This window comes from Malaya genurostris, chromosome 2 (genome assembly GCF_030247185.1).
Source record: "Malaya genurostris strain Urasoe2022 chromosome 2, Malgen_1.1, whole genome shotgun sequence".
Classification (NCBI taxonomy): Eukaryota; Metazoa; Arthropoda; class Insecta; order Diptera; family Culicidae; genus Malaya; species Malaya genurostris.
In genome coordinates, this window is record NC_080571.1 from 289,640,439 (window position 1) to 289,666,033 (window position 25,595).

At 37.8% G+C, this 25,595-nt stretch overlaps 4 protein-coding genes across 6 annotated transcripts; 2 read left to right on the forward strand and 2 right to left on the reverse strand.

Annotated features, from left to right (window-relative positions):
• The first annotated feature begins 454 nt into the window (after window positions 1-454).
• Window positions 455-2,432, forward strand: LOC131430515 (uncharacterized protein C19orf47). The gene is made up of 4 exons (XM_058595566.1): window positions 455-647; window positions 735-1,046; window positions 1,107-1,501; window positions 1,560-2,432. Exons 1-4 carry the CDS (start codon window positions 629-631, stop codon window positions 2,238-2,240), a joined length of 1,407 nt encoding a protein of 468 aa, XP_058451549.1. The 5' UTR covers window positions 455-628; the 3' UTR covers window positions 2,241-2,432.
• A 9,711-nt stretch (window positions 2,433-12,143) lies between these two features.
• Window positions 12,144-16,054, reverse strand: LOC131430516 (protein shuttle craft). Its single transcript, XM_058595567.1, has 4 exons — window positions 15,918-16,054; window positions 13,014-15,637; window positions 12,579-12,927; window positions 12,144-12,500 (listed from the first exon to the last, which is right to left on the reverse strand). The coding sequence occupies exons 2-4, from the start codon at window positions 15,479-15,481 to the stop codon at window positions 12,387-12,389; spliced, it is 2,931 nt and encodes a 976-aa protein (XP_058451550.1). The 5' UTR covers window positions 15,482-15,637; window positions 15,918-16,054; the 3' UTR covers window positions 12,144-12,386.
• A 4,107-nt stretch (window positions 16,055-20,161) lies between these two features.
• LOC131427207 (uncharacterized) lies at window positions 20,162-21,181 on the reverse strand. Of its 2 annotated transcripts, none has more exons than XR_009229248.1 (4): window positions 20,968-21,181; window positions 20,679-20,897; window positions 20,448-20,612; window positions 20,162-20,389 (listed from the first exon to the last, which is right to left on the reverse strand). XR_009229248.1 is itself a non-coding variant. In XM_058590193.1 (4 exons), exons 1-4 carry the CDS (start codon window positions 20,988-20,990, stop codon window positions 20,360-20,362), a joined length of 342 nt encoding a protein of 113 aa, XP_058446176.1. In that variant the 5' UTR covers window positions 20,991-21,181; the 3' UTR covers window positions 20,162-20,359. The 2 variants fall into 2 exon arrangements, 1 of the variants encoding a protein (XP_058446176.1); XM_058590193.1 differs by having other exon boundaries at window positions 20,543-20,612.
• Window positions 21,182-23,348: 2,167 nt separating this feature from the next.
• Window positions 23,349-25,517, forward strand: LOC131430518 (alkaline ceramidase). 2 transcript variants are annotated; one of them, XM_058595569.1, is made up of 5 exons: window positions 23,349-23,548; window positions 23,795-23,923; window positions 24,230-24,486; window positions 24,561-24,698; window positions 24,766-25,517. In XM_058595569.1, the coding sequence occupies exons 2-5, from the start codon at window positions 23,828-23,830 to the stop codon at window positions 25,079-25,081; spliced, it is 807 nt and encodes a 268-aa protein (XP_058451552.1). In that variant the 5' UTR covers window positions 23,349-23,548; window positions 23,795-23,827; the 3' UTR covers window positions 25,082-25,517. The 2 variants fall into 2 exon arrangements, with proteins under 2 accessions (XP_058451552.1, XP_058451553.1); XM_058595570.1 differs by lacking the exon at window positions 23,349-23,548 and adding an exon at window positions 23,591-23,696.
• Window positions 25,518-25,595: the final 78 nt, after the last annotated feature.

Genomic DNA, 25,595 nt, shown 5'->3' on the forward strand with positions numbered 1-25,595 from the left:
GACAGGTTTTTGGTTTAATCACAGATTTTTGAAAAAATGACCTGGAATCCCTGCATATCAGGCCCATAGGAAAAATCGACATGTCGAGAAAAAGACTATTGGTAATACATCTTTTCTATTACAATATTGCAGCAAATGAAATTATTTAAATTTGCACTGCATGGGACTGACATGCCTTGCATATGGGACAGACATGAGTTGATATTTTTTTTTCACATTTTACTGAACCAACCCTCAACTTTTATTGCAATTTCTAAGAATATATTGAGGATAGATTTCATTCCTCAAGCTAACTCAAAATGGCGAAAATCGATATGGGACTAATATGCGAGTATGGGCAGTACGTTACCGAGAGATTAAATTGCTCAATTGGGTAAGAAGTAAGTAATGTTGGGCAATTTTCTGACAGCGTGCAAATAACATAAACCGCTGACATTTAGTTGGTTGTGTGCGTGAAAGGGCTCGGCTGTACTCTGACGTTTACAGTACAAATCAGCGCTTGAAAAATTATTAAAATTTTGATATTAATATCAAAATAAACCTTTTGATTCTTCGTTCTTTAGTTTGAAATTTTTATAGATTTCTTGAGCAAAATTTGTGTATACAGTAAGTGGCATTTTGGGTGAAAATGCCTACAGCTAGCGCTGGTAAGTGCTATTAATAATATTACCTGAATTGTATATAGCGTTTAATGTTGCATTTTCTTGTCCATGTATGGCTTTTATCGTCACCAGCATCATGGGTGAAGTTTTTTTCGAATGCTGGGATACCCTCCCAAGCAGCAGCTGGATATGCTCATGTTTTTGTCGAGAATCGCATACAGATGGATATGTTGACCGATCTCAACAAAGAGTATCTGCGGGAAATGGGTATCACAACTATGGGTGATATTATCGCGATTCTTCGTCACTCGAAACATGTCAACGAGCAGAGCGCTCGAGACAGAGTATTATCATCACCGGGTGAAGGAGATCACGGAAACCTACCAGTGCCGGTTGCTGCGGTTCCAGCTACTCAGAGCTCCATACCAAAATCGGTTGTTTCTCGTTAGTATTATTAACATAGTAGCATGTATAAGTTCCCGATGATTGAAACATTAATTTTAGGTCCGAGCTCCGCAGTGTCACTTCCAAACAAATCTCGGCGTGTGTTACCAGAGCACCGCATAACGCTGCCTGGAACAGAGAGAGAATCAAGCAGTGGTCGAAGTGTCAATGATTCATCACAAAAAAAGATTCCTCTTCTATCGACCGTCGGTAATCTGAGTAAGAAATCGGGCGTTTTCAAACGGCTTTCGCATGATTCAGATGTGGAGGATGATGATGTGATTGGAGTTGATACTTGTGCGTTACCTTCAAAATTTGCCTCCAAAGTTGCGCTCAAACGTATGGAACCGATGATAAAAAGCTCTAGCTCGATATTTTCCCGGCTAGGAGGAAAAGGTAAACGAAGCATTTTGGATGGACCTGCTGGGATACTTAAAAATTCGTCGATCAAAGCGGTATGTAAAATTTTCTTTGTCCGTTACGATAAGATATTTAAAATAAGATTTTCTTTAGATGCATATCGACCGCAAAGTTACTACGAGCGATCAAAAACTGATTTTAGTGAGAAAAATTCCGGCCAAAGCGGTTATAGTTTCCGACGACGAAGATTTCGGGGAAACTCCCCCAAAACGCCGGCATAGTTTTGATCGCATGGAAACAAACGAAGCGCAAAAGACTGTGTCATTTTCCGAGGAAGATGAAATTCTAGAAATCGCTCCCCGTCCACCAACCAGACCGTTTATAAAATCCGGACCGCGATTGCGTTTCAACGAGCGAGAAGTTCCTGTTCGAGCACGGCTGGGTAATTCGCCGAACAAGAAACAACTGATATCGCCATTGCGTGGGCCAAAGAAAACGATCTCTATGAAACCGCAAAGATCACCCGTGGGTAACGTGAGCACATTGTCTCCGTCATCCCTCATGCGATCGAAAATGAAGTCTGATGCCATGCTTCTGCGGCGGGAAACGCCCATCAAACACCGATTGAATTTAAACACACAAAGAGTTCCGCCGCATAATAGAGACGGCGACAGGCCAGCACCGTTCCAACGCAGCCGATTCGATTTGGACTCAAAGATGGCAAAGTTGAATCTGAAAAGACCGGGTGTATCTTCAAATAGGTATCCAGCGAAAACCTCTTCTGGAAGTTCCTCCGGAAGCGTGTTTGATCGGTTGGGTTACAACAAGAAGTAAATAAACGTACATTTGAAGTATTGGACAGACCGACAATGAGTGTATTTTGAAAGTTGAAATTATGGTTTTAATATAAATGTGCAACTTTACATTTACCAACGGAACGATTACTTATCAGAAGGAATTCGTTATCGTAGTCCGTTGAAGATTGACAACAAGAATATATGCATAACTATGCTCTTATCGAATAAATTATGGTACACTTCTTTAAACGAAAAGGCCGTTTTTTTTCAGTAAAATGACAAAATTCGCTAACTTTTTTTCTGTGCACTCTTACTTTTACCAGAGAAGACCAGGAAATTTTTATTTCGGCTATTTTCAAACACCATTTCATCATATTCAGAAGTAACCCAGAGAGATCTATGTTTTATTTTTGTTCGTTCAAACCATGCAAATCAAATTTTCGATGAAATATTTCTAGGAGAAACAAGCATTCAAAATTGCTTTATTTATTGATATTCATTTTCTCGGTCTATAGTTCAAATTGGATCTAGCTGGATCACGATTGAGTTTCATGAAAATTAACTACAGATACTGGTAGGATCTTTGGTTAAATGATGACAGGAAAACAAAAGCCATTTTTTCCTCGTACTAGACGCTGCTCTAATCATTGTCAGACCCAGAAGATACTCGGGAATCGCGCACAATTGTTCTGATTGAGAAAAATACTCAAGTAGTACATCTTCTACGAGACGGCAGACCATAGAGTTGGCACGAATAATAATGAAAATCTTCAACTAAAGCAGACGTGTAGTAGACATTTTTTCAGTGCTTGAATCAGGTGTACTGTCGCGAACGCTCAATTCATTTTATAATATTTTTGGAAAAAAGGGGCTAACAAGACAACTAAGATCGGAAAATTAGGCCGATCTTAAAAGAATAGGCTGAGTTAGAAAATGTTTAGTTAGGATGTAGCGTCTAGACATCAAAATCACTGCGCAGTAAAGACAGGTAATAAATATATATTGTATCTTCTCTCAATGGAAAAACCCACTTCAATTGGTCTCTATTGAGATGTACATAGATAAAGGTAAAGTACCCGGTAAAATTAGCATATTTGTCTGTCCTTTTTGGAGATTTGAAGTGCAGTAATAGAATAGGAAAAGTGTACATATAGATGTAAGATGGAACAAATAAAGTAATCTGTTTTCATTCAGGAAACAACTCGACTCAGCAGTTGCTCATAGGCACACAGGTGTTCGAAAATGTACCCAATGGAAAGGCAAGTCTGCGGTGACTTAAAAAAAGGCGAGACATAACTGGATTGACGTGAATACGAATAACAATGGTTAGACTCGAACTCTGTCCCTATAAAGCACGATATCAACAGGTTAAAAGTGGGTTATATGAAACATATAATAATAAGTTCAATATCAAATATGATAACACACAACGAAAGTATAGGAAGTATACCGTTGCAGTTGTACAGCAAAGGATATTTTGTTCTCCTCAGAATGCGTTCAGATTGGCATGGGTCAAATCAGACAGGTTTTTCCATAGTGTACTATTGAAACATTTCAATGCTGTCGCAATGCATGTTTAAGTTGAAAAATATCGAATTTATTGGTAGTTAGATTGTATAAAATCCTTCTACAGATCACTGAGTTATGAGCTTTCTAAATTATGAGTAAATTAAGTAAATTTTGAAATGGCAAATCAAATGCACTCCAAATGACTCCAAAGAAGCTGTATTTAGTGTTCTATAGGTCTATATTCCTTTAGCATCGGTTATATTATGTCATGTCGCAGCACGTCTCTTATTACTTGAAATGAAGAGCGGTACTGTGCCAATTGTGTTGCTTGAGGAAAGCAACAAGTGTTATTCCAGGCCTCCGGCACATACTTTTGTTTGTCGCAATTTAAATGTCACGCAATCACGGCGAAAACCGACTTTTGAACAGAGCGCCGAGTGTCATATCGTTCGACTCAGTTCGTCGAACACGCAAAATGTATGAGTGTGTATGTACACACTTAAAACCGATTCTCGAGCTCGGCATAATGAAATGCCGAATTAGATCGGCAGCACGAACTCCCGCTGATTGTTCAGTAATTCACATGCTCATTGCCGAGAGTCGTTATTGTAAAGTTCTGATATCTCGATAAAGTGCATTTTATTGCCGAAATTTTGCATAATATGTTGCTGAACTTTTCCGTAATGCCCTGTTTACACTTCTGCTGGCTGCCAGCATGCTGGTGTCAGTGTACTGCTCTCTTAGGAAAAAACGTTCAACTGTGGTCCAATGATCCAAAGTATTAGACCAACGAAGAACCACCGTTGAACGTTTTTTTCCTAAGAGGGCAGTACACTGACACCAGCATGCTGGCAGCCAGCAGAAATGTAAACGGGGCATAAGCAACAAATATCCCTCTCAGCAGGCCGTTTTTTATCTTGCAAAAAAAGGGTGAAAATTAAGTCGACGACACGACCAGGCACTCCGAAGAAAAATTAGCAATAAAATTGTCCGTTGATGATTTACCGCCAGTTACCAAAAATTTAACGACCCCTTGATAATGTTAAAAATAATCTTATTGAGCAACACTGTTTAAGTTGCTACGAGCTAGTCACCAAGGGACCCTAGAATAAATAAAGAAACAATTTGAAAAAAGAGATCCCGGAATATCGGAAAGGGCTTGTATCAGGTACGTTAAGTCTGGTTGGACAGAGATTGAATCGAAAATTCAACTAATTTTTAATCGGTAGAATCCACGTAGCGGATCTGAAAGATTCCAAATTTGCATCTAGGCGAAAGATGTACATCAAACTACCACAAGCCCATTTTCACGAATGCTACATAAGTCGCACCAGTGCCTTGTACTCAGGATTTAAATTCTACAGATCAGTACAACTGGTGGGATATTCTCTTCGTTACTACTGATTTTTAGCCGATGGAAGAGTAGTAATGCTGACCGGTCCAGAGTTCTGTTACTAAGCTGAAAGATCGATCACCCGCCTAAAATGAAATACTTAAAGGTCACTACAGATACAAAGTAAAGTCTTCAATACATTTCTCTATACAATCAAATTTTGTTTCTCAATTTGCACTCTGCACAACGACGATTAGTTTAATTAAAAAGATACACTCAACAAACTAATAGTTCTTTTTAAATTTTCGCTCAACGACAGCGAAGAAAATTACTTTTGCGTTGTGCAAAATGGCCATTTTCCTAAGATTGTTAATTGCCCTTTACATGTAATAAAATGTATTCGTTTGTTTAAATATTTAACATGAAATAACTAGTTTTCAGTTGGTATTATTATACCAGAACGATTAAATTTTTTTGGAAAATCACGATTATATATGAAATTGGGAATGTATATTTACTCAACATGAGTCATGTTAGTTACAACATAAAGTTTATACCAATATTTACACCCATGTTCTGATTTAGTGTAACTCTAATAATCTGATCATACTATTCAAGTAATGTTGTTCAGAATAGTTCAATTTTTTACATGATCTTTGCTTCAATCAAGCACTGGGATATATCTGCGTCATTATCATATTCATATTCATATTTCATCATATCCGCTACCAGTTCCAGGAATGCCACCAAGTTTAGTTTGGCCTTACTGGTGTCCCCAAATAGAAAACCAACTTCGGTCGGACGGAGTACTTCGGATTAATCCCCGTAACATTAACCACATCACTTTCACGTTTATTTACATTCTACATTGCTTTATAAATAGTAGCCATGGTAGCTGTTATTGAAAATCAATAATTTAATGACTTGTGTTGCCAATTTAAATATTTAAACGGTGATTTCATTTTGACATTACGAGTTACTGAGGGGTACTTAAATTTGCGATACAGTTTTGATATACGAGTGGCAGGTCGTGTCGTCGATTAAGTGTTACCTTTACATAGAAAGAAAATTTGTTGTTATTCTACGTGAAGTAGAAGTATTTTGCAGGTATGTATTGTTAGTTTAAACAAATAAGTGGAAAAACTTCAGAAATTCTACAGTAAAACTAGTCCTAGTTTTACTGTAGAATTTCTGAAGTTTTTCCACTTATTTGTTTAAACTAACAATACATACCTGCAAAATACTTCTACTTCACGTAGAATAACAACAAATTTTCTTTCTATGTAAAGGTAACACTTAATCGACGACACGACCTGCCACTCGTATATCAAAACTGTATCGCAAATTTAAGTACCCCTCAGTAACTCGTAATGTCAAAATGAAATCACCGTTTAAATATTTAAATTGGCAACACAAGTTATTAAATAATTGATTTTCAATAACAGCTACCATGGCTACTATTTATAAAGCAATGTAGAATGTAAATAAACGCAATGTAGAATGTAAATCCAACTCCCCATGTTAAAAATGGCTCTACAATTAGAGATGGTCGGGTCTCGGGTATTTTACCCGAAACCAAACCCGTACCCGTATCCGACGGTTTTTGGTCGGGTACGGGTAAAAATTTTTATTTTCAATCGGGTACGGGTCGGGTACGGGTAAAAAAATTTACAGCTCACTCGGTTACGGGTCGGGTCGGGTAAAAACATTTACTGCTCACTCGGGTACGGGTAAATTTTTTTTCTGATCGATTACCCGACCATTTCTACTTCACATAAATATGTTAACACGTTGACGAGAATTTTTTATTGCAAAACAGTTGTTCCGAAAAATAAACTTAGCCTAATACCGTTTTCGTTTACCTTAGCTCTAATACCGCTTTCGTTTTTGAACCTAGACGCGGGCGAGTCTGACTCCGAGTAAAACGAACACGTGGTACGCGCCCTAAGCAACTCATGAAAAAAAGAAAAAATAAACAAACTTGCATGGATGTGAGGTGCGACCCGAGAAAATTTTCAGAGCGAAACTACGCGATTGGAGTCCGATCTAGAGCGACCTCAGGTTGCTAAAACAAACATATCAAACGTTGTTTGGGCGACTCTGGGTCAGCTTTCGGGCTGCTCTGATCAATAAACGAAAACGGCATAAGATGTTACGGTCAGACCAAGGGGAGAGTCGCATAACACAAACTGTATTGCGCCTCTAAAAAAACACGTGATATACTGTGAGTATAAGTGTGCCATGCTATGCCCCATGAAACAGCTACTTGTCAAAACTGAGCCCTTTGTGTGCCGCAACTGTGCAACTGTATGACAACGAAAGTGCCAATATTGATAAATGCACCAACGCATTGTGTTAATGTGTGATTGGCACATTGTTCTAAGCGTCCTCCCCTTGGGTCAGACCCTACTTTTCACGTAGGTTTTAATGGACTGCCATTTTAAAGCTGTTTAATCTAGTAAAAATTATTTGATTCATATATATATAATGTAGTGTAGTACTCATATCACATTCAAATAATAGAAAACTGTTATTTTAAATATTAGTTGGAGATTTTCAAAATTTTCATATAAATCATTAGGATTCTAACCATAAAAACATGAACATTTATTTCAGAAAATCTGCGTAGAAGTTCTTATTCTTCACTTCTGAATGGTGTCACCTCACTTGAAATGACACCGATTGATGGCACAGCAAGTTGGGCTATATTGCCAGTTAATTTTCGTTTCTTTTCACTGGACTACAAGTGAAAATCTCAATGCGTGACAACGTGTCGCAAAAGTACGGGTGAAAATCTTTTCTCGCGAAATATTCAAATTTTCACCGTGTTTTGAGGGTTCCACCGGAGGTGGCACAGAAGTTCAATGGTTGTAAAAACCACTGTTTCGTAAAAACCATACCTACCCAAAATTGAATACAACGGGTATAACGACACTATGGGTAAATATGCTTCTCGAAAAATTTGAGTAGATATTACTCTCTTTTGTTAATTTTGTTTGTAAATGAGTATAAAGTACCAAAAACATTGGAAATCTATTCATGCTTCACAGTGTATTTATATGTTTAAATGTAAACAAGCATTTTAATATATTTTACTTACTAACTAGAGCCTGATACGGCTCGCTATCTAAAACACTTTATTTTTTCCATCCTGAATTTTGGTAAAATTTTTACTACACTGAAAATAATTTGCACGCTAGCATCATGTGCAAAGCATCTGAACTATCACTACTTGTAGAACACATGAAATTCATGAAAACATACACTTAATTCATAAAATGAGTGTGAAACCTGTTGATATTTAGGGGAAATCATGTAACATTTACCTGAAACGCACATCAAAATGATAAGATATATCGTTACCTCTAGATTCTATATGAATTTCATATGAATGTCACATTGTTTTTCATATAGATTTCAATTGAAACAAAGTTGACCGAATCAATTGTTTTGCACATACATTTGTGCTGTACTCATTTCCTCTAGAAAATGAAGTGTTTAAAATATGTAGTTCGATTTAATAACAAAACACATCCCATCCAAAAGAAAAACACATCAAAGCTAAGTGAAAAATAATCTCATCTTGCATTTTAATGAATTTGCACATGAAATCCTAAAGCAAATCGCTTTGGTTATGTATTGAAATTAAAATGCATATTAAATTGAAGTGTTTCTTACATATGAATCGATCGCACAAATTTTTATCAGTGTATTCATTCGGGTCGGGTACGGGTAATTTTTTTTATTGTTTATTGATCGGGTACGGGTCGGGTTCGGGTATAAGAATTTCTATACCCGACCATCTCTATCAACAATGGACCTCTGTCTGCCGGGTTTGTTGAACGAAAAAAATGGCATTCGGTTCAACGGTCTGTTTCAAAATCGGTAAACGAAGGTCCCGTGTTGGCCTCCCGTTGAACGATTGATTGGACTTTCATTGGACCAATGATCCAACGTATTGGACCAATGAAGGACCACCGTTGAACGTTTTTTTCTAAGTGGGAAGTCATACGGAATAAAGAATGCAAAATTCGAACTCGAACGAAAGTGTAGATTCGTTCGTATCACAAATCCGTCGGATTGCAGAATAGGGGTGACTGTCATTTGCAATCAGGCCCTTTTGTCGTGTGGCGATCAACTTGATGTTATACAAAAAGAAAATAGTGACAAATCAAACAAATAATGCATATTATCAATTTTTTTGTTGATGTGGAACACATCTTTGTTTTCTATATAGGGGTGCAAATTAGAAACTCAAGAAAAAATACACGTAGAAATGTGGTTAGGTTCTAAACACTTACAGCTCAGTATATTTTGTATCAATTATTAATATTATTTCATTATTTGATTGGAAATATTTCTAAGATTCGGTTTGAATGTATCAAGCCACGTATTTTCAATTATAAATGATTGAAATTTTGATTAGTAGCGAGCAGTGTCCTATTTTGTCTGCTAAAAATCTCCGGCATATCGGATTTCCCTGTCATAGACGAAGGTTTTGAAGGAGTAAGCGATATATCAAAGGGAAAGCATCGCTTTGATTGGTCAATAGATGCAAAAACGAAGCTGGTGGAAGCACGCGAATCTATAAATAGAAGCAAAATTATAGCTAACGTTTCAGTGCTACGCGTAGTATGCAAGAGGTAGGTTGTTGCTAGACAGCAAGATAAAAAGTGCCATTAAACGATTTGAAGCTTTAATTGGTATGTTCTGATCTTGTGTCATGCAAGCTCGGATGGAATTCTATGTTATGTCGTTTCGCCTGAGAAATTGACAACTACCTGAGTGCTTAAGAATAATTTCTAATTTATATAAGATGAACTCGATTGATAATGAGAAAAAGTTCATCACTTCAACTGAAATCGCAGAATGGTAGAGAAACTTAACTCTTTTAAAATAACTGCTTGCATACAAAACTTGAACACAGGCTTGGCGAAGAGAAGCTTAAACACAGACTAACAGACAGGACACTCAAATTAGATTCTTCAATCATTTTAACGGTCATTTCGAATATTCCTTTATTTGGGACAGTACTCACATGTGTCATGATGGCGCCACGTTACTCTATCAAAAACATCCTGTCTGTCATCTAGACTTTGTTTATTTTTTTCATTTACCAACAGAGTTGCCATTCATACAGAATTACCTGTAATGTATTGATTTGTATACGTCCATGCGAATTTCATGCAGGATACAGATTTAATACATATTGCCAAAACTATACACATAATTGTGCCTACTTCTCATCCTCCAACGCAATACAAAATCGAACCCGTTTTGTTACAATATTTACTTGCTTCTGGTCTGCCGCCACTTAATTTCGGGTGAAAACTACCAACACAATAAAAATAGTCTAGATGAACAACGTTGAGTCAAATAAATGGTTACCTTCCAACATCGCGAAAAAATTAAATATATTATCAACGTTATCCAATAATTTATTGTGACGATTCATTTTCAAATATTTTGATGAAATCAGGCATCCCTGCAAGCAGCTGATCGGTGTTGACAAACGAGGGGAAACCAACTAGTAAAAAAAACTTGTACATAACACAAGGGGTGTACAGATAGTAAATAGTTCGCGCAGTACAATATAGGTGGAACTAGTGCATAACGAAAAATTATTTTTATAAGAATTTACTCATACTGTCATGTCTGTTAGTCTGTGGCTTAAATATCAAAATCCGTATCGCAAGTATGTATAAAGATATAATTGCATACATTTGGGATATTGGTGTAATTTCGTCGGCTATAAAACAAACAATTTTCGGTGTTGATTCCTAATCAAGATCAATCTAAACAGACTCTCGTGCAATTGCGGATTCAAAAGTGTGACGTTTGATTGTAAATCATTAAAAATGTTGGTTGCCTTGTTCCACATCAAGGGATCGAACAACCACATGGGGCTGATCCTTGTCGGATCTCGTTGTCACCCTTTTTTCTAGGGAGAGGAGCTTCCATTTCCCTCCTGCGAGGATTGGTGGCTGTCACAGGTGTATTGGGGTTGGTGTGAAAGAAGCACCGTTGTCCTTTGGTGTAGTTGTTTCCTTGTCCAGTTTATCACATGGCTCACCGTAGTGAACAGCTTTTTGGCAATATTGACATGTGGCCATCTGATTGTCATAGGTAACAAGTGATTTGCACGGAATTCTTGTATCTTGACCGAAAGTCACATAAGAATGTATAGGCCTCTTCAAGCGCATGCGTAACAAACGTAAGCCATTTACAATTCCAGGGAAAAAATTCTTCCACTTTTCCTTTTCGATAGAGAGAATCTCTCCGTATTGGGACATAGTTTTGCGAATATATGAATCGGTGACGCCTGAGGGAAGATCACGAACACGCATTTCTATAGCACTATCTTCCATATATACTGGAATGTAGTACTTGATATTTTCATGCTCCATATAGTGCACAAGATTATTGTCTTTAGCGAATTGAGATGCATCCAACTCTTTATAGAACTGGATATAAACAACATTATTGGCCTTACTGCATTGAAGTAAATGCACACGTTTAATGTCAAGATGCATTTGCTCCTTAAGCAAACCTTCAAGTTCTCGTATCGAAGATCGAGGCCCTTATTACCGTTCTCACTTCCACTTTCACATTCACTTCACTTACATGTCACTTCACTTGATTTTCCCTATTACCAGTATCACGCATAGTGAAGTGATCACTGTAGTGAAAAAAACTTATTTTTTCAACAAAATGTTGGTGACGTGATGTTCATAATGACATCTAGTGCATCCAAGTAATTACTTTTGTCTCTGAAGCGACTTCCGTAATAAAGATTTACATTCACTTCACACGATTTTCACCGTGAAGTGATACTGATAATATGGGTCACAATCACTTCACTTGGTTTTCACCGTGTAGTGATACCGGTAATAAGGGCCCGAATTTTGCACTGTCTGAAGTCAACAATTGTATTCTTTACGTTACGATTCGCATCCATTTGATGCAAACATTACATTCAAGCGGGGGGCTTGGCTGTTCGATGTACAATTTACAATGTCAAATCGAACTTGCACAAATCACCCGAGAGACCGGAATTCGGCAGGATTTCTTTCGAGATTTAAGGAAAAACACTCAAACTTTACCCGGAATGACCTGTATAATGTAGAAATTGTAGTGATAATTTTCGAATTTGGAATTTATCGTTATGATGCTATACTGCATACAATTGACATTTTTTACCCTGTTGAAAGTGGGATCATTGTAAAAAATAGATAAAGCGTTACTTGGGCAATCGACGTGCCTATTGATAAGCGATGAATAGCTGGGTAGCAAAGCAAAAGAAAGAAAAAAGGGAAAACTTAAACAAAACACAACAATCGATCATTTGGTGCTGCTTCCCGTTCTTCCCCAAGCGTTCAAATTCGGCAAAATAACACGTCGTTGGCCATTTTCACGTTGAATGACTTCCAGTAGGCTCATGCTGGGCAGCCACGACTGCAAAAAAAAACAAACGAAAACAATCAATGGATCAATTCATTTTGATATTCCGTGGTTGGTACTGATTTGACTTACCGAAAAACGATCCGCAGTAGCGACAACGTTCCGATTCGGTTCGGCATCGTACGCGACTGATTCGACGCCAAACATTCGACACATCTCATGTACCACGTTTCGTTTGTCGCGGTTCATCACCGGGAACGAGTGGCTACGGGACTTTTTGCTTTCCTTGGCCAGTTTGACCAGTTCGGTTAGCTTTTCGTGAATCATTTTTATCAAAGTGGGGTCCTTCTTGGCGTACGTTTTCAGAAAGTCCGAATAGTTCGGTTGAAGCTTGGATGACAAATCGGGATTGCGAATCTGTAGACCGATGGCAAGCCGCCGGTTTCGTTCCAGGGTGCGGCACTCATCGTTACATTCCAAGCTGGTTAGGAAAATGATCAGAAAATGCCAGTGGATATGTTAGAAATTAGATGAATGGCAGAACTATTTTCTTTTGCATACACTTACGTTTTGTTGTTCTTCGCTTTGACTGGCCCGAGAATATCGCTCAGTTCAACCGACCCGCCCCGTTGCATTTCCTGCATGGACGATGCCAGTTGGGCCGACGTGATCCGACGATATTCTTTGCTGAAATCGTGACAGGTCCGGTTCTGTTTGCGATTTCCACACTCGCATGTCACCTCGACTACTTCCTTGCACGGCAAATCCTGGGGACATTCGCCGTCGTGACACGGTGCCTTACACTGATGTGAGCAGGTGGTCCGAGCCATGGTGCAGTGCTGTTTGCAAATTTCTCCCTCGGCAAAGCATTGATTTTCGTGACACGGTTTGATGCATTTATGTCGACCGCATGGCAGTGGCTTGGCGCACGGAAGCCCACAGCTGAATGAGTTCTGATAGCAGGGAATTGTTTTACGCTGTTCATGTTTGCCGTAACAGTGCTGGGTGGTCAGCACGACGCACGGTGGACATTCCGGATCGGAGTGGCAGTTGTGCAGTACCGGATGAGAACATGGATGCCGTCGTAAGCAGGGCTTATCACAGAGTGGTTTCTTCGTTCCGCAAGGCACTGGTGGGAAGATGACGCTCGATCCACATTCACAGGTTAGTTCGTCGAAGGAAACACGGTGACAGGTCTGACAGGAGCCCTTGTGGCATGGTTTGTCGCAACGATGGCGACCACAGGACAACATCTGGGAGCAAGTTTTCGGACAAGTGTGATCGTAATCGATGCAACATTCCTGATTGCAACGGTGTTTGGCACAGCTTCGCATTTTTGTGCAGCGCTTTTTGCATCTGGCATCATCGGCGCGAGTTTTCAATTGTTTACATTTGATCTGTTGGTCCATGTGACCGCAACGACATTTCACAACCGTAGATTTGTTACAAGGGGGACAGTCCCCGAGATGGCACCGTGCGGAACACACGTGATGTGAACCTGGATTACCACAAACCAACTGTTTGGCGCATACTCCTTTGCACACCGGAATGGGATCCAGACAAGATTCTCTTTCCCCACTAACAACGGCTTGTCTTCCGCAGGGACAGGACGTTATCAAAGTAGGAGATAGTTCACATTCACCGCATGGTCCGGCATGACAAATTTTGACACATTTATGATTACCACAATTGAGCTGCGCATCACAACTTGCACCGCAACAAAAGCGGGTATTGTCCAAATGGTCAACCGTGCAAGTGACGTTTTTCTTCTCTTTTTCACAAAAGCATCGATGCTCGACGGTTCTGTCGCATTGTTGACATTCGCCACTGTGACACTGCTGTTGACAGGCATGCACATTACAGTTCAGTGCCTTGTCACAGATGGCCTGACAGAAGAACTCGTCCTTCTGGCTACACTGCATCGGTTTAGATTCTCTACCACAACCGCACTGCCGCTGGACTAACGCCTGGCACGGAGGACAAGGCCCTGGATGGCACAGCAAAGTGCAGGCATGATCGCAAAGCTCCTCACGACCGCAGAGCTCACCACAGGAATGCGCTACGTCATTCCTATTGTACTGAGGATTTTTCTGTTTACCACAAAAACAATAATATTCCCGGGGGATTTTTTTGGAAATATTCTGACAAGCTGGACAACGCCAACCATCGTCCGATTTTGAGCTACTCGCCCACTTAGTGGTACAATTGAGGTGCAGAATGTGATAGCAGTTGGGACATGACCAAATGGATTGGTTCGGCCACACCAAATCGCAACACACAAGACACTCCAATTTGGAAGAGTCCAACTCTCGGATAAGTTTCTCACGCTGTGAACACTTGGAAGTGATTTTGGCCTCCAACTTCTCTAGGCGGGCACGGTTTTTTTGATATCCATTTTGCTTTCGTTCGTACTTCGGTTCGGTTTCTTTGCTTCCGTTTGCTTGAGTTGTGAATCTGTCCTGATCGTTCCTTTCTCCACGTGTATTGCCACGGAATCGACCTCCAACATTTCCCTTCCATCTTCCATTTGGCTGTTGGTGTTGATGTTGCTGTGGTCTTCGATTTTCCCTAGGAAAATGTTGAGGACCATCGAAAAATCGTTTTTCCTCACCATCAAAATTTCTCTCCTCCCCGCCGTTGTTGCGTTCACGATTTCTTGCAAATCCCTGCCTATCACCGTTGCGATTATTTCTCCGGTTGCCCCACTTCTGTCCACCATCGTATTGTTTTCGAATGGCTCCTGATACTCTTCCTCCGTGAGGCTGCTCGCTACCCTCACTGTTATTAACAGAATTACCATCATCCTGGCGCTGCCAACGAGGAAAAAATTCCGCCGCAGTTGGTTTCAAAACGGAAGACCCATCAGACCAGCTTGCTTCCATCGACGATCCATATCCGAAAGAAGCACCTCCGTTTGATGTTCCTCCTTGAAGTGAGGCTCGTGCGTTGAACTGCGAAATAAAATCCTCGAAGGTGTTATGCCCTTCTGTTTGATTCGACCTAGAGGATGAAGGGCCCTCTCCACCACTCGCCATTTTCTTCGGTGGACGGTTTCGTTTCTACTCTAATGGTGGCCAGTCAATTTGTCTTTTTCACTACTTCGCGGGAAGAGCACACAGATTGTTGAGCCCCGCAAGGGGGTATTGCCGGTGTTTCCGGACACACCTGTCAGTGGTTTTGTGTTATTGGCCCTGAAAATCAGAAAAGATGTCAAAACAATGAGCGCATTGTGGAACAGAAATCGGTATGGGCTTATCATTTCGTAATTCAAACTAGATACCGAAAACGGTGTTTGCTGAATTTCGTCGGAATATAGCTTCACTTTTATTGCTATCAGCGTTACGTACTGGGGCTCAGTCAACGCGTTATAGCTACCAGAAGCACAATATTGCGAAACTCGCCATGCAAAATCTTTTCGATTATTCTGCTTTATTTGAAATAAATTTATGGAATATTCAATTGATGGCTTACCTGAGACAAAAAATATGAAGAAAGCGTTGGATAAACGAGGAAAAGAACGAAAAACTATTGCTGGTATTAAATTATGAAATTTTACACGAGCTGATGATGGCCAGCAACCATGGCTGTCATCGGTTGTGGTCAGTGCTGCCAGAGATGTTATGGACGTTACACGTACACGCTCGTTCAAGAAAACTAACATTAGAGTTATTAGCACATTGTCACTCAATCAAAGATAAACTCAAGATTACAATGCCCCATACGATCCATCGAAAAATATCGGATCAGTAATCGTGAACCAGTGAATCTATAATAGTGTAATTTTGTTGACCCTTCGTTAATAAGCGTCGATAAACATTCGAAAATGACGGTAAAATATCATAGCAACAATACAAGCTTGGAAGGTAGTAAATCTACACTCAGAAAAATAAGATGGTAACAGCTACCATATGGAATGTTAGTTTAACTATACGAGTATAGTGGTTTTCAGTAAACAATAAAATCAGATGATGTTAACAATATGCCAGCACACTTTTACCAAATACAAATAATAATACCCCTAAGTCCCATACCAACGAACCGCCAATGTTTGGTTCACAGCCTGAACAAGTAAGCCTAGCAAATTACTCCCTTTCATTGCGATAGTCTGAAAATGAGGAAGAAGATCGTTTCTGGCAACGCTTTATGCTAGTTGCTACGGTGCAAAACAAACTTGTTTGTTTATGTTTATCGTTGCTGTATTAAACTGCAACAATCAGTCTAAATATCACCGGCACTAGCACAAAAGATGAAAAATGAACACAAACACCCACGAATCTACAAATATCAATACATTCATGGTGGCCTAACCATTCTAGATTGTTTAACTTACATTTTGCTTGTGATCTTGATTATCAGATAAAAACTGTTTGTTTATTTATTAATAAACAGTAACTATGGTGAACTTGTTCTTATCCTTCAGTGTTGCTAGTTTTATAGAAAACTCGTTAAAGTACATTGTCACTCTGACAGTGTATCATGACAGTGTACCGCACGATGCAAAATGTGTCCTTGAAAATTTGTCGAAGTATTCCGTATTATAATTTGTATTTGCTTTTACTATGAATGGTTTTGGCTCTAGAATAGTAATATTGAACTGTATATGGTATGAATAACTACTTCAATTGGAATGTTTAGCACTTTAGTATAACTGTGAAAGCATCTTATTTTTACATTGTACTTATTGTTTTAACTACCCGAATAAAAAATATTGTAGAAAAACAATACGATTAGCTGTTACAAAACCCTCCACAATTTTGATTTGACCATTGAAAAATATTTTAATGAATTGTTATACACTATTCAATTAATTGTGAACATGCTTTTTACAATCGAATGTATAGGTTGTTAAGTATCGTAACAATTCAAATCATACAAATTTTTCATGCATGTTTTCTTGTAAAACAATTAAATGTACAGTTTGCATATCGTTTGAAACACCACGTGTACAATAAATTCAACTGTGGAATCGAAGAAACAATATATTGAATCGTTGGAAATGAAAAAAATCTTGTCAAGATACAATAAAATGTATTGTAACCAATAGATCTAAATGTGAATTAATTGTTTATGTTGTAAAATTAATGGTATATTTTTTTACGGGTAGTGCCATGGTATTTTTGACATTTCACTTCTGGTTCTTTTGAAACACGGAAATCTGGTTAAATTGACATTGGTGAAGGTCATTCGAACATGCAAAATTTTTTCAAATTTTATATATATTGAAATTTCAATGCATATGTAACAAGAATACATCAAAACCTGCTTTATTTTTCACTGATTTAACATTATATATAAACATTATCTATAAAATTTTATAAATTTATGTATAGTATTTCTGATTCTGCGCATTTTTTTCAGCAATGAAACGAGCGACTTCTAGCTAATGATTTTGATATTGAATATTCGTTACTTTCAACTTTTCTATGATGATAAATTTACCTTCACTAGTTAGCGCAAGAGCTTGTTTTTTAACGCTTGTAGGCATTCAAAATCATCAACTCGTTGCTCTCTTTAACATTTTTATGTTTCTGTTATGAAATTGTTCGGGTTTTTTACCAGCGAATTTCCTGGGGAATAATATAGTTCCTAAAAAAGTGTAGAAAAAACGTTATATAAAAATTACTAATAGAAGTATTTACACAGAAACTTAACGCATACCTCTGCAAATTTACGATGCTCCGAATCGAGTTCTCCATGTTTATTACAAAATTAAACACTAATACAAGATATCTTAATTTCGTCGTTGGAATATGAAATCTGCCGCTGTAATGAAATTGTATGTGACTCTAAAAAAAGCAGACGGGTTGATTGACAATTTGTATAGTCGCACTAAGAAAACACATAGTCGGTTGAAAAACACCATACGACGATGTTCTTTCTACATAAATTATGTTGATATGATCCATTAATATCTATCCAACTATATTTTATTCATAAAAAAGCAAAGTCCTGGCATTACATTCCTTTTGTGGAATTTGGCCTTTCTGTTTCAAAAGACTTCGCAGCCGATTCTTAGTGTACAGAATCATTGCATGGCTAGTACTATGGATCCTACTGATACTAAGAATCCTTCCAGGTCGGGGCTCGAACATACAACTGGCTTGTAAGACCAACGTCCTATGCATTGAACCGCCAACCCGGGACGACTATATGTTTATTCATGGAAGCATTATTATATTCTGAAGAAGAACTTACTCACACGGTAGTCATAACTATATCACTTTTCGACTTTATGGTGACCGAAAGTTCAATTTCACCTTACTTGTAATTGTCATAGGACTTTTTCGTTCTTAATTTAATGATTGTCAGAATTACCACGCCAGAAAAGTCTTAAAGACAAATAGTGTAGTCAAGTAGTAGATTTGTTGTTCTATACCTTATTACAATACAGATGGTGAATAATCTGACATAGTCGTTACTATTATTTGAGTGCATAGTTAAAATGACCATGAGGAACAGGTTGCGGTTACTGTTATCTTTTTCTGAGTGTATGTAAACATATCACACAAAATATTTTGTTACTTTCTTTCACTTTAATGCTTCGTAAAATAAGATTATAACAAAATAAATATATTTTTAGTAATAATTTAATTGATTTCTCAAGTTTCAAGATATACTTGATAAAACACCGCGATTTCTTTCATATTGCAGCTTACTTCTACATAAACAAACATTGTCATAGTAACGACGCATGTAGCGATTCTACGCTTATTTTTTTTTTTTTGAAATAATAATTGAACTACAACCAAATACAAATAATAATACCCCTAAGTCCCATACAAATGCATCGAATGTTTTTGGTTCACCTAACACATAAGTTGGCCTAGCCCATCCCTTGGTTTCAAACAGACAGGTTAAAATGGTAGAAATAAAACATATCTGGCAACCCGTAAAAAAATATACCATTAATTTTACAACATAAACAATTAATTCACATTTAGATCTATTGGTTACAATACATTTTATTGTATCTTGACAAGATTTTTTTCATTTCCAACGATTCAATATATTGTTTCTTCGATTCCACAGTTGAATTTATTGTACACGTGGTGTTTCAAACGATATGCAAACTGTACATTTAATTGTTTTACAAGAAAACATGCATGAAAAATTTGTATGATTTGAATTGTTACGATACTTAACAACCTATACATTCGATTGTAAAAAGCATGTTCACAATTAATTGAATAGTGTATAACAATTCATTAAAATATTTTTCAATGGTCAAATCAAAATTGTGGAGGGTTTTGTAACAGCTAATCGTATTGTTTTTCTACAATATTTTTTATTCGGGAACGCAACATCGACGTTGCTACGATATGAGACTAAGTTGTTTGTTGTTTTTCTGATGCCGTATATTACATTCTGAATAACAGTATTTAGCAATTGAAAAGTTTTCAACATCGACAATCACGTAATTCCATCGTAACATGGCAGACTACTAATTAAAGCGAATTTAAAGGATTATGACGCCGTATGTTTTGCCATGCTAGATAGTCTGTAGTCTTTTTATTTATACTGATCGATAATCACAAGAGTTTCGAAGTAAATGAAACAGTTCCGGAGTAAATTCTATATTTGCTAATAAATTCATTTGCAACGTATTTCGGAAGATTTATGTACTACGCAAACATATTATCGCTTTAAACATTTTATTTCATTTATGTTGATAGAATCAGTGAACGTAAATAACTTAGAATACTTTCGTTCGCCCGGCATCAATGTATATATTACGAAACAAACGCTTAGTGAAGTAGCAAGGTATGCATGTTACAATTTTTTTCAATAAATGGTTGTATAAAGATTTGACATTCCGTACAACTTATAATCACGATGTATTTCGGGTTTATCTAGCTTCGTTTTCCGGATCTTCTTGGCCGAACATGCTGTTTTCTCTCACTCAGTTAAATTATTTATATTACATTCCGAATGGATAGCTTCACCTGAAGAGAATTGAAGAAAAATTCCGGTTGGTTGATTCGAGAACATTGTACGGTTTACACTAAAAGGTATCATCCACATCCTTCACATAAGAAAAACCATGCACCGACACTTTTAGTAATCCATATCCTAGATAAGCAGTATCGAACACTAACCAATGTTACTCGTGTCATAACAAGATGCGTGGCATCCGCCGGTCCGTTGGCTATTCGACCACCGAGTGTCCTACTCGAAATTCAAAATGAGTAAATCTTTTAGGCCGTCAAAATTCACAAGCGTCACATAACTTACATAACAGTATTATCAATCTGAGAAATTTTAATATTTGACATGTTGTCAGAATCTGATTCCGACACTGACAAATGATCTCTACGAAAAACGGTTCCAGCGGCGGATCTGTAAAAGTCTTCTTCGCTACAAACGCCGGTAGAGGTGGTTCCGAAAAACTGGACTTCGCACAAACGAGCAATTCCTGCGTTAAATTGATCACAACCTTCGAGGCAGCTAAATCTGCATACAATGAAAAAAATAATTATTTAAATTCTAATGTGAATGCTTTTTGAAATTCGGAAATACTCACTCATCAAATGCATCATAAGACATAATAAATCCAAAATTTTCAAATTGAACTGTTTGTATTTTGCTCCATCACACTATGCGATGCGCACTCAATTTTCCTAAAGGATATTACTAAAACATTCGAACGACCAACACGGCGTACCGCTGAAATGTCCCACTCTCGGGTGGTAACCGATTCGCTTGTTTTCGTACTTTTCATTGTAATAAACAGTTACTATGGTGAACTGATTTTTACCATTCAGCGTTGCTAGTTTTATGGAAATACGATAAAGTACATTGTCAGTCTAATACCATGTTCACATTAGCGCTGATATCACTTGATATACCGAGATGATATGCATATCATGTCGAAGTGTTCACATATGATCGAAATGATATCGTTTGACAATCAAGTTGTCATATTGAATGTTCTCATTGGAAATAAGATCAATAATATTACCTTTCTCTATTAAAATTAAATCAATAATTGAAGTCTTGCATTTTATGGTCTCCGAACGCCAGTATTCGTTGAAAAATTCGAAATTATAATGATTGTTTATTGTCACTCTCGAAGTGACGTTCATAAATGAGTGCGTTCAATGCCATTATCCGTGTTGCTAGTTGCGATTTTTGACAACTCGACATGATATCGTACATGATATCATGCCAAAATGATAATACGCGTTGACATCAAATTGTATGGGATATCAAGTGATATCGTACATGATATCATCGGATATCAAGTATATCCGTATATCACTTGATATCAGCGCTAATGTGAACATACTATAACAGTGTACCCTTGACAGTGTACCGCATATTGTAAAATGTGTCCTCGAAAATTTGTCGAAGTGTTCCGTATTATAATTTGTATTTGCTACAACTGCCCACATTATCAGATCCGAAAGGATTCCGAATCAATTCCGAATCGGCGAGAAATTTTCATTCGGAATTTCATGTGGAATTCAACCGATTCCGAATGAATTTCGCCTACAACCGGTTGACTCGGAATTCTGTCGGAATTGAGTGAGAAGATGCGGACTGAATTGTCAATTCGTCTTCTTCTTCTTTCCCGATTTTTCACGTTTTCGTGCTGATTTTCAGTTTATTTTTAAATGAAAACATTATATAACTGAATATACAAATTTAAATCTTCATGTTTTTCGGATATACAGAACTAGTAAATAACCAGTTCTTCTTATAATTCGAACATAAACTGTTTACTTCCTGTGAAACCCTCAACGAGTGAATACGTAGTATCGTGTTAGTGCGGTGAAAATACGAGTATTTCGCGAGAAAGAAAGGATTTTCATCCGTACTTCGGTTACTCCACGTTGTCACATAGCAAGGATTTCACTTGTAGTCCAGTGAAAAGAAAGTCCATTGGACTATAAACGAAAACTAACTGGCAATATAGGTAAATCGCTTTGCCATCAATCGGCGTCATCTCAAGTGAGGTGACGCCACCAGAAGTGAAGAAGAAGAAGAAGAAGAAGAACATAAACTGTTGAAATCCGCTGGAAAAATAACAAAACGACCTATCTTAGTCAGCATTCATAAAATGAGCGAATATTCAATGACATTTATAATGTCACTGTTAATCGGGTTGATCGAGTAGCCAACTCAGGTGAAAATTCTAGCACTTAAACCGATTGAGCACTGAAAAATCATGCACTCGAGTAAGAATTCATTGCGCATTCCGTAATTTCGATAATGTGGGGTGAGGATGATTAGATTCTTCAATTGTTTAACTTTATATTAAGCAATTTTCAGACAGCGTGTTACAGAATTATTAGTACCCAGTAAATCCGAACATCGGGCGCATCGTGCAAGAAAGCTTTTGATTGCGTTTCGAGCTTACAGAGTGTATCGCTAGAACAAAAGAGTGAAAAAATACCAAAGCAGAGAGCGGATGTCTGATACTCAGGAGATGGGATATATCGGGGTTGGATTTCCAACCCCGAATATAGAGTCAGAGTTTTTCTGGCCCTAAGAGGCGAATGACCTTAAGGTTAAAGCCTCTATGATCGAAACAAAAGAATGTATTTCACACCCTATCGGGGAGTCGTCGGCTCGATAATACCTTGTTTGATGTTCCCTCGCTCTGTTCCTATAGCGATACATAATGTAACCATAAAACTTTTTTATATCGACGCGGTTGATGCAAATGGTGCAGAATTGTCCGATGACGGGTCGATGGAAGCGCTACGATCGGCCCCATATCGTGCTCAATCGGTCCGATAATCGGGCCGATGATCGGACCGATACGGGTCGACAAATTTCATAGGGTATTGGCGATGTAAACAATTTCATTCATCGCGAACTCTAGTTATATACTAGAATTCCTCATGATTAGCTCATGACTGTCTAGCATAGAAAACATATTTAAAGGGCTTTTCTTTATTTTTTTTCACGTCAGTAGTTTGAAGGGATCAGAATACTTTACGGTCGACATTCAAAGCAGTAATAGTTTTGTAATTGCGTTTGTGTGCTCTCAATAAACCAGTTCATTATTGAAAGTAAATTGAGGATAATTACTGTGTTTCAAAAAGTTGAGCTATTTAAAAATCAGAATCGAAATCTAGTAGATTTCTGAATTTTAGGTAATATTCGAGATAGTCTTTCTATCCTTGACCTGATACGCAGTGCAGTGATAGGGTTCAAGATTACGAAACAAAATTTTAATCGTTTGTTATCGGTTTACACCTTCGCATTAGTTCTTTTACGTTTTCTTTCGCTGATATGTAGCAGGTGCAGATGAAAACAGCAGTTTCGACGTTTAACCTTTCTTATACACGAAAGATGCAATGAGATGACCGTGAGAACATGTTCTAATTACTTTGTTGCAGATTTCACATCGAAGATAAAGTGGCTCTATTAGAATGACTTGGGCTCATCTGGAGCGTGGCAGTTCCCCGGTGGACTGGTGTGAAGGGAATTATTTGATATCACCGGACATTGCAGAGTTTGTGAACACGGTATGCTGGCATTTCTTTCGATTTTAAGTAATTTAATCCATCGGAACAATTTTCAAGTATGGTAGAATTTTTTTTTCGGTGAAAAATTGGTCGTAAAATGTTCTTGCTTACATAATTGAAATATTGGCTTATTGACAATTATGTGTGCTTCTGGCAAAAGATTGAATTTTGCAAACATAAAACATGATTTGGAATAAACTATTGAAAACTGCCAACTGTTTTGCATATAATTATACAAAAAAAATGATATCATGTGCACGTAAATTCAATGTCTTCTAATCGTAAACTTTTGTATTCAATTCACAGATAAGCAATATCCTTTTTCTTGTTGGACCTCCATTTTTGATTTACCTGTTCAAAGATTATGGTAAATTCATCCAACCGGCAATACACATGATATGGATCCTATTGATTATCGTCGGATTGAGTTCCGCTTACTTCCATGCCACCCTGAGTCTGCTTGGTCAACTTCTGGACGAATTGACAATTTTGTGGGTTTTCATGGCAACGCTTAGCCTGTTTTGTCCTCGACGACATTTTCCGCGTATTTTTAAACATTCGAGGTATTGCTGCAACTCGCTTTGGACTAAGAGGATTGTTTTTTGTTTGTTCTAAAGATCTGTATCGTTACTTTTAGGAAACGCTTCTGCATCTCGATGAGCGTGTTCTCGCTTGCGGCAACTGCTTTATCGGTTTGTTATCCAGCTATAAATGCATTCGCACTAATGCTGTTGGCAATTCCAGCAACTTATCTGGTCTACAAGGAGTTACAAATGTGAGACTGCTAGATGCAATGTTGGCATATTAACGCATCAAAATCCTTTTTTTGTTTTGGTTTTTAGTGTTGAGGACCAACGCGTGTACCGGCTGGGTGTTCGTAATACCACAGTTCTGCTGATTGCAATCGTTTGCTGGATAAACGATCGAATGTTCTGTGATGCGTGGTCTCGCTTAAGTTTTCCCTACCTACACGGATTTTGGCATATACTGATCTTCATTTCAGCATACCCGGCCTGCGTGCTGTTTGCGTACTTTTTCGTCAATGATGAACGGCCAGAAAGCAGACCGGAGCTCAAGTATTGGCCCCGAAATGACTTCGAACTGGGCGTTCCGTACGTTTCAGTCAATTGCTACAAAAAATTGAATGATCACATTTAAGCACGTGGGTGGAGGAGCAGAGCATATCTCCAAAGAATCTCGGATTGTCGGAAAGTACAAAATCGCACGCGAACTCAAATGATGTGTGGAAAAATTGTGTCATAAGGCCAAAAATATCATGTAAACGCTAATGCTCGATTGAACCAAAATTAATCTGCGATATCTTCGTACCAAAGCCGTAATTGAACGGTTACAATGATATTATTTCCGTAAAAGAATTTAACTGTCAATTGATTGATTTAACGAGATATCAATTTTCATCTCATTCCTTGCATGTTGTTTCAAATAGCGCTAGGGTTTGTGGTAGAATTTAGGTGATTTTAGTCGTATTTATTCATTGTCGAATATATTTAGGGTTTCCAAATGAAAGTTATTGTAGTTTTAGGTGAGAGCTTTAAACAGTGTTAAAATTTTACAATAAAATATCTTCCCAAACTAAGAATGTGTATTGGTTTCAAATCGAAATATCTAATTTCAGGATACGAACTTTAAAGAAAAAAATTATAACAGAATG

What these genes read in the sequence shown, in the direction of transcription:
- LOC131430515 (XM_058595566.1), top strand. An exon ending in ACCAAAATCGGTTGTTTCTC is followed by an intron (nt 1,047 to 1,106) that starts GTTAGTATTATT and finishes CATTAATTTTAG; the next exon opens with GTCCGAGCTCCGCAGTGTCA. An exon ending in AAAATTCGTCGATCAAAGCG is followed by an intron (nt 1,502 to 1,559) that starts GTATGTAAAATT and finishes GATTTTCTTTAG; the next exon opens with ATGCATATCGACCGCAAAGT.
- LOC131430516 (XM_058595567.1), bottom strand. Translation starts at nt 15,481, where the DNA reads ATGGCGAGTGGTGGAGAGGGCCCTTCATCCTCTAGGTCGAATCAAACA. An exon ending in AAAGCGAAGAACAACAAAAC is followed by an intron (nt 12,928 to 13,013) that starts GTAAGTGTATGC and finishes TTTCCTAACCAG; the next exon opens with CTTGGAATGTAACGATGAGT. An exon ending in CTACTGCGGATCGTTTTTCG is followed by an intron (nt 12,501 to 12,578) that starts GTAAGTCAAATC and finishes TTTTTTTTGCAG; the next exon opens with TCGTGGCTGCCCAGCATGAG.
- LOC131427207 (XM_058590193.1), bottom strand. Translation starts at nt 20,990, where the DNA reads ATGTCTTATGATGCATTTGATGA. An exon ending in TCTTATGATGCATTTGATGA is followed by an intron (nt 20,898 to 20,967) that starts GTGAGTATTTCC and finishes CATTGTATGCAG; the next exon opens with ATTTAGCTGCCTCGAAGGTT. An exon ending in TTATGACACGAGTAACATTG is followed by an intron (nt 20,390 to 20,542) that starts GTTAGTGTTCGA and finishes AATTCTCTTCAG; the next exon opens with GTGAAGCTATCCATTCGGAA.
- LOC131430518 (XM_058595569.1), top strand. Translation starts at nt 23,828, where the DNA reads ATGACTTGGGCTCATCTGGAGCGTGGCAGTTCCCCGGTGGACTGGTGT. An exon ending in TTGCAGAGTTTGTGAACACG is followed by an intron (nt 23,924 to 24,229) that starts GTATGCTGGCAT and finishes TTCAATTCACAG; the next exon opens with ATAAGCAATATCCTTTTTCT. An exon ending in CGTATTTTTAAACATTCGAG is followed by an intron (nt 24,487 to 24,560) that starts GTATTGCTGCAA and finishes CGTTACTTTTAG; the next exon opens with GAAACGCTTCTGCATCTCGA.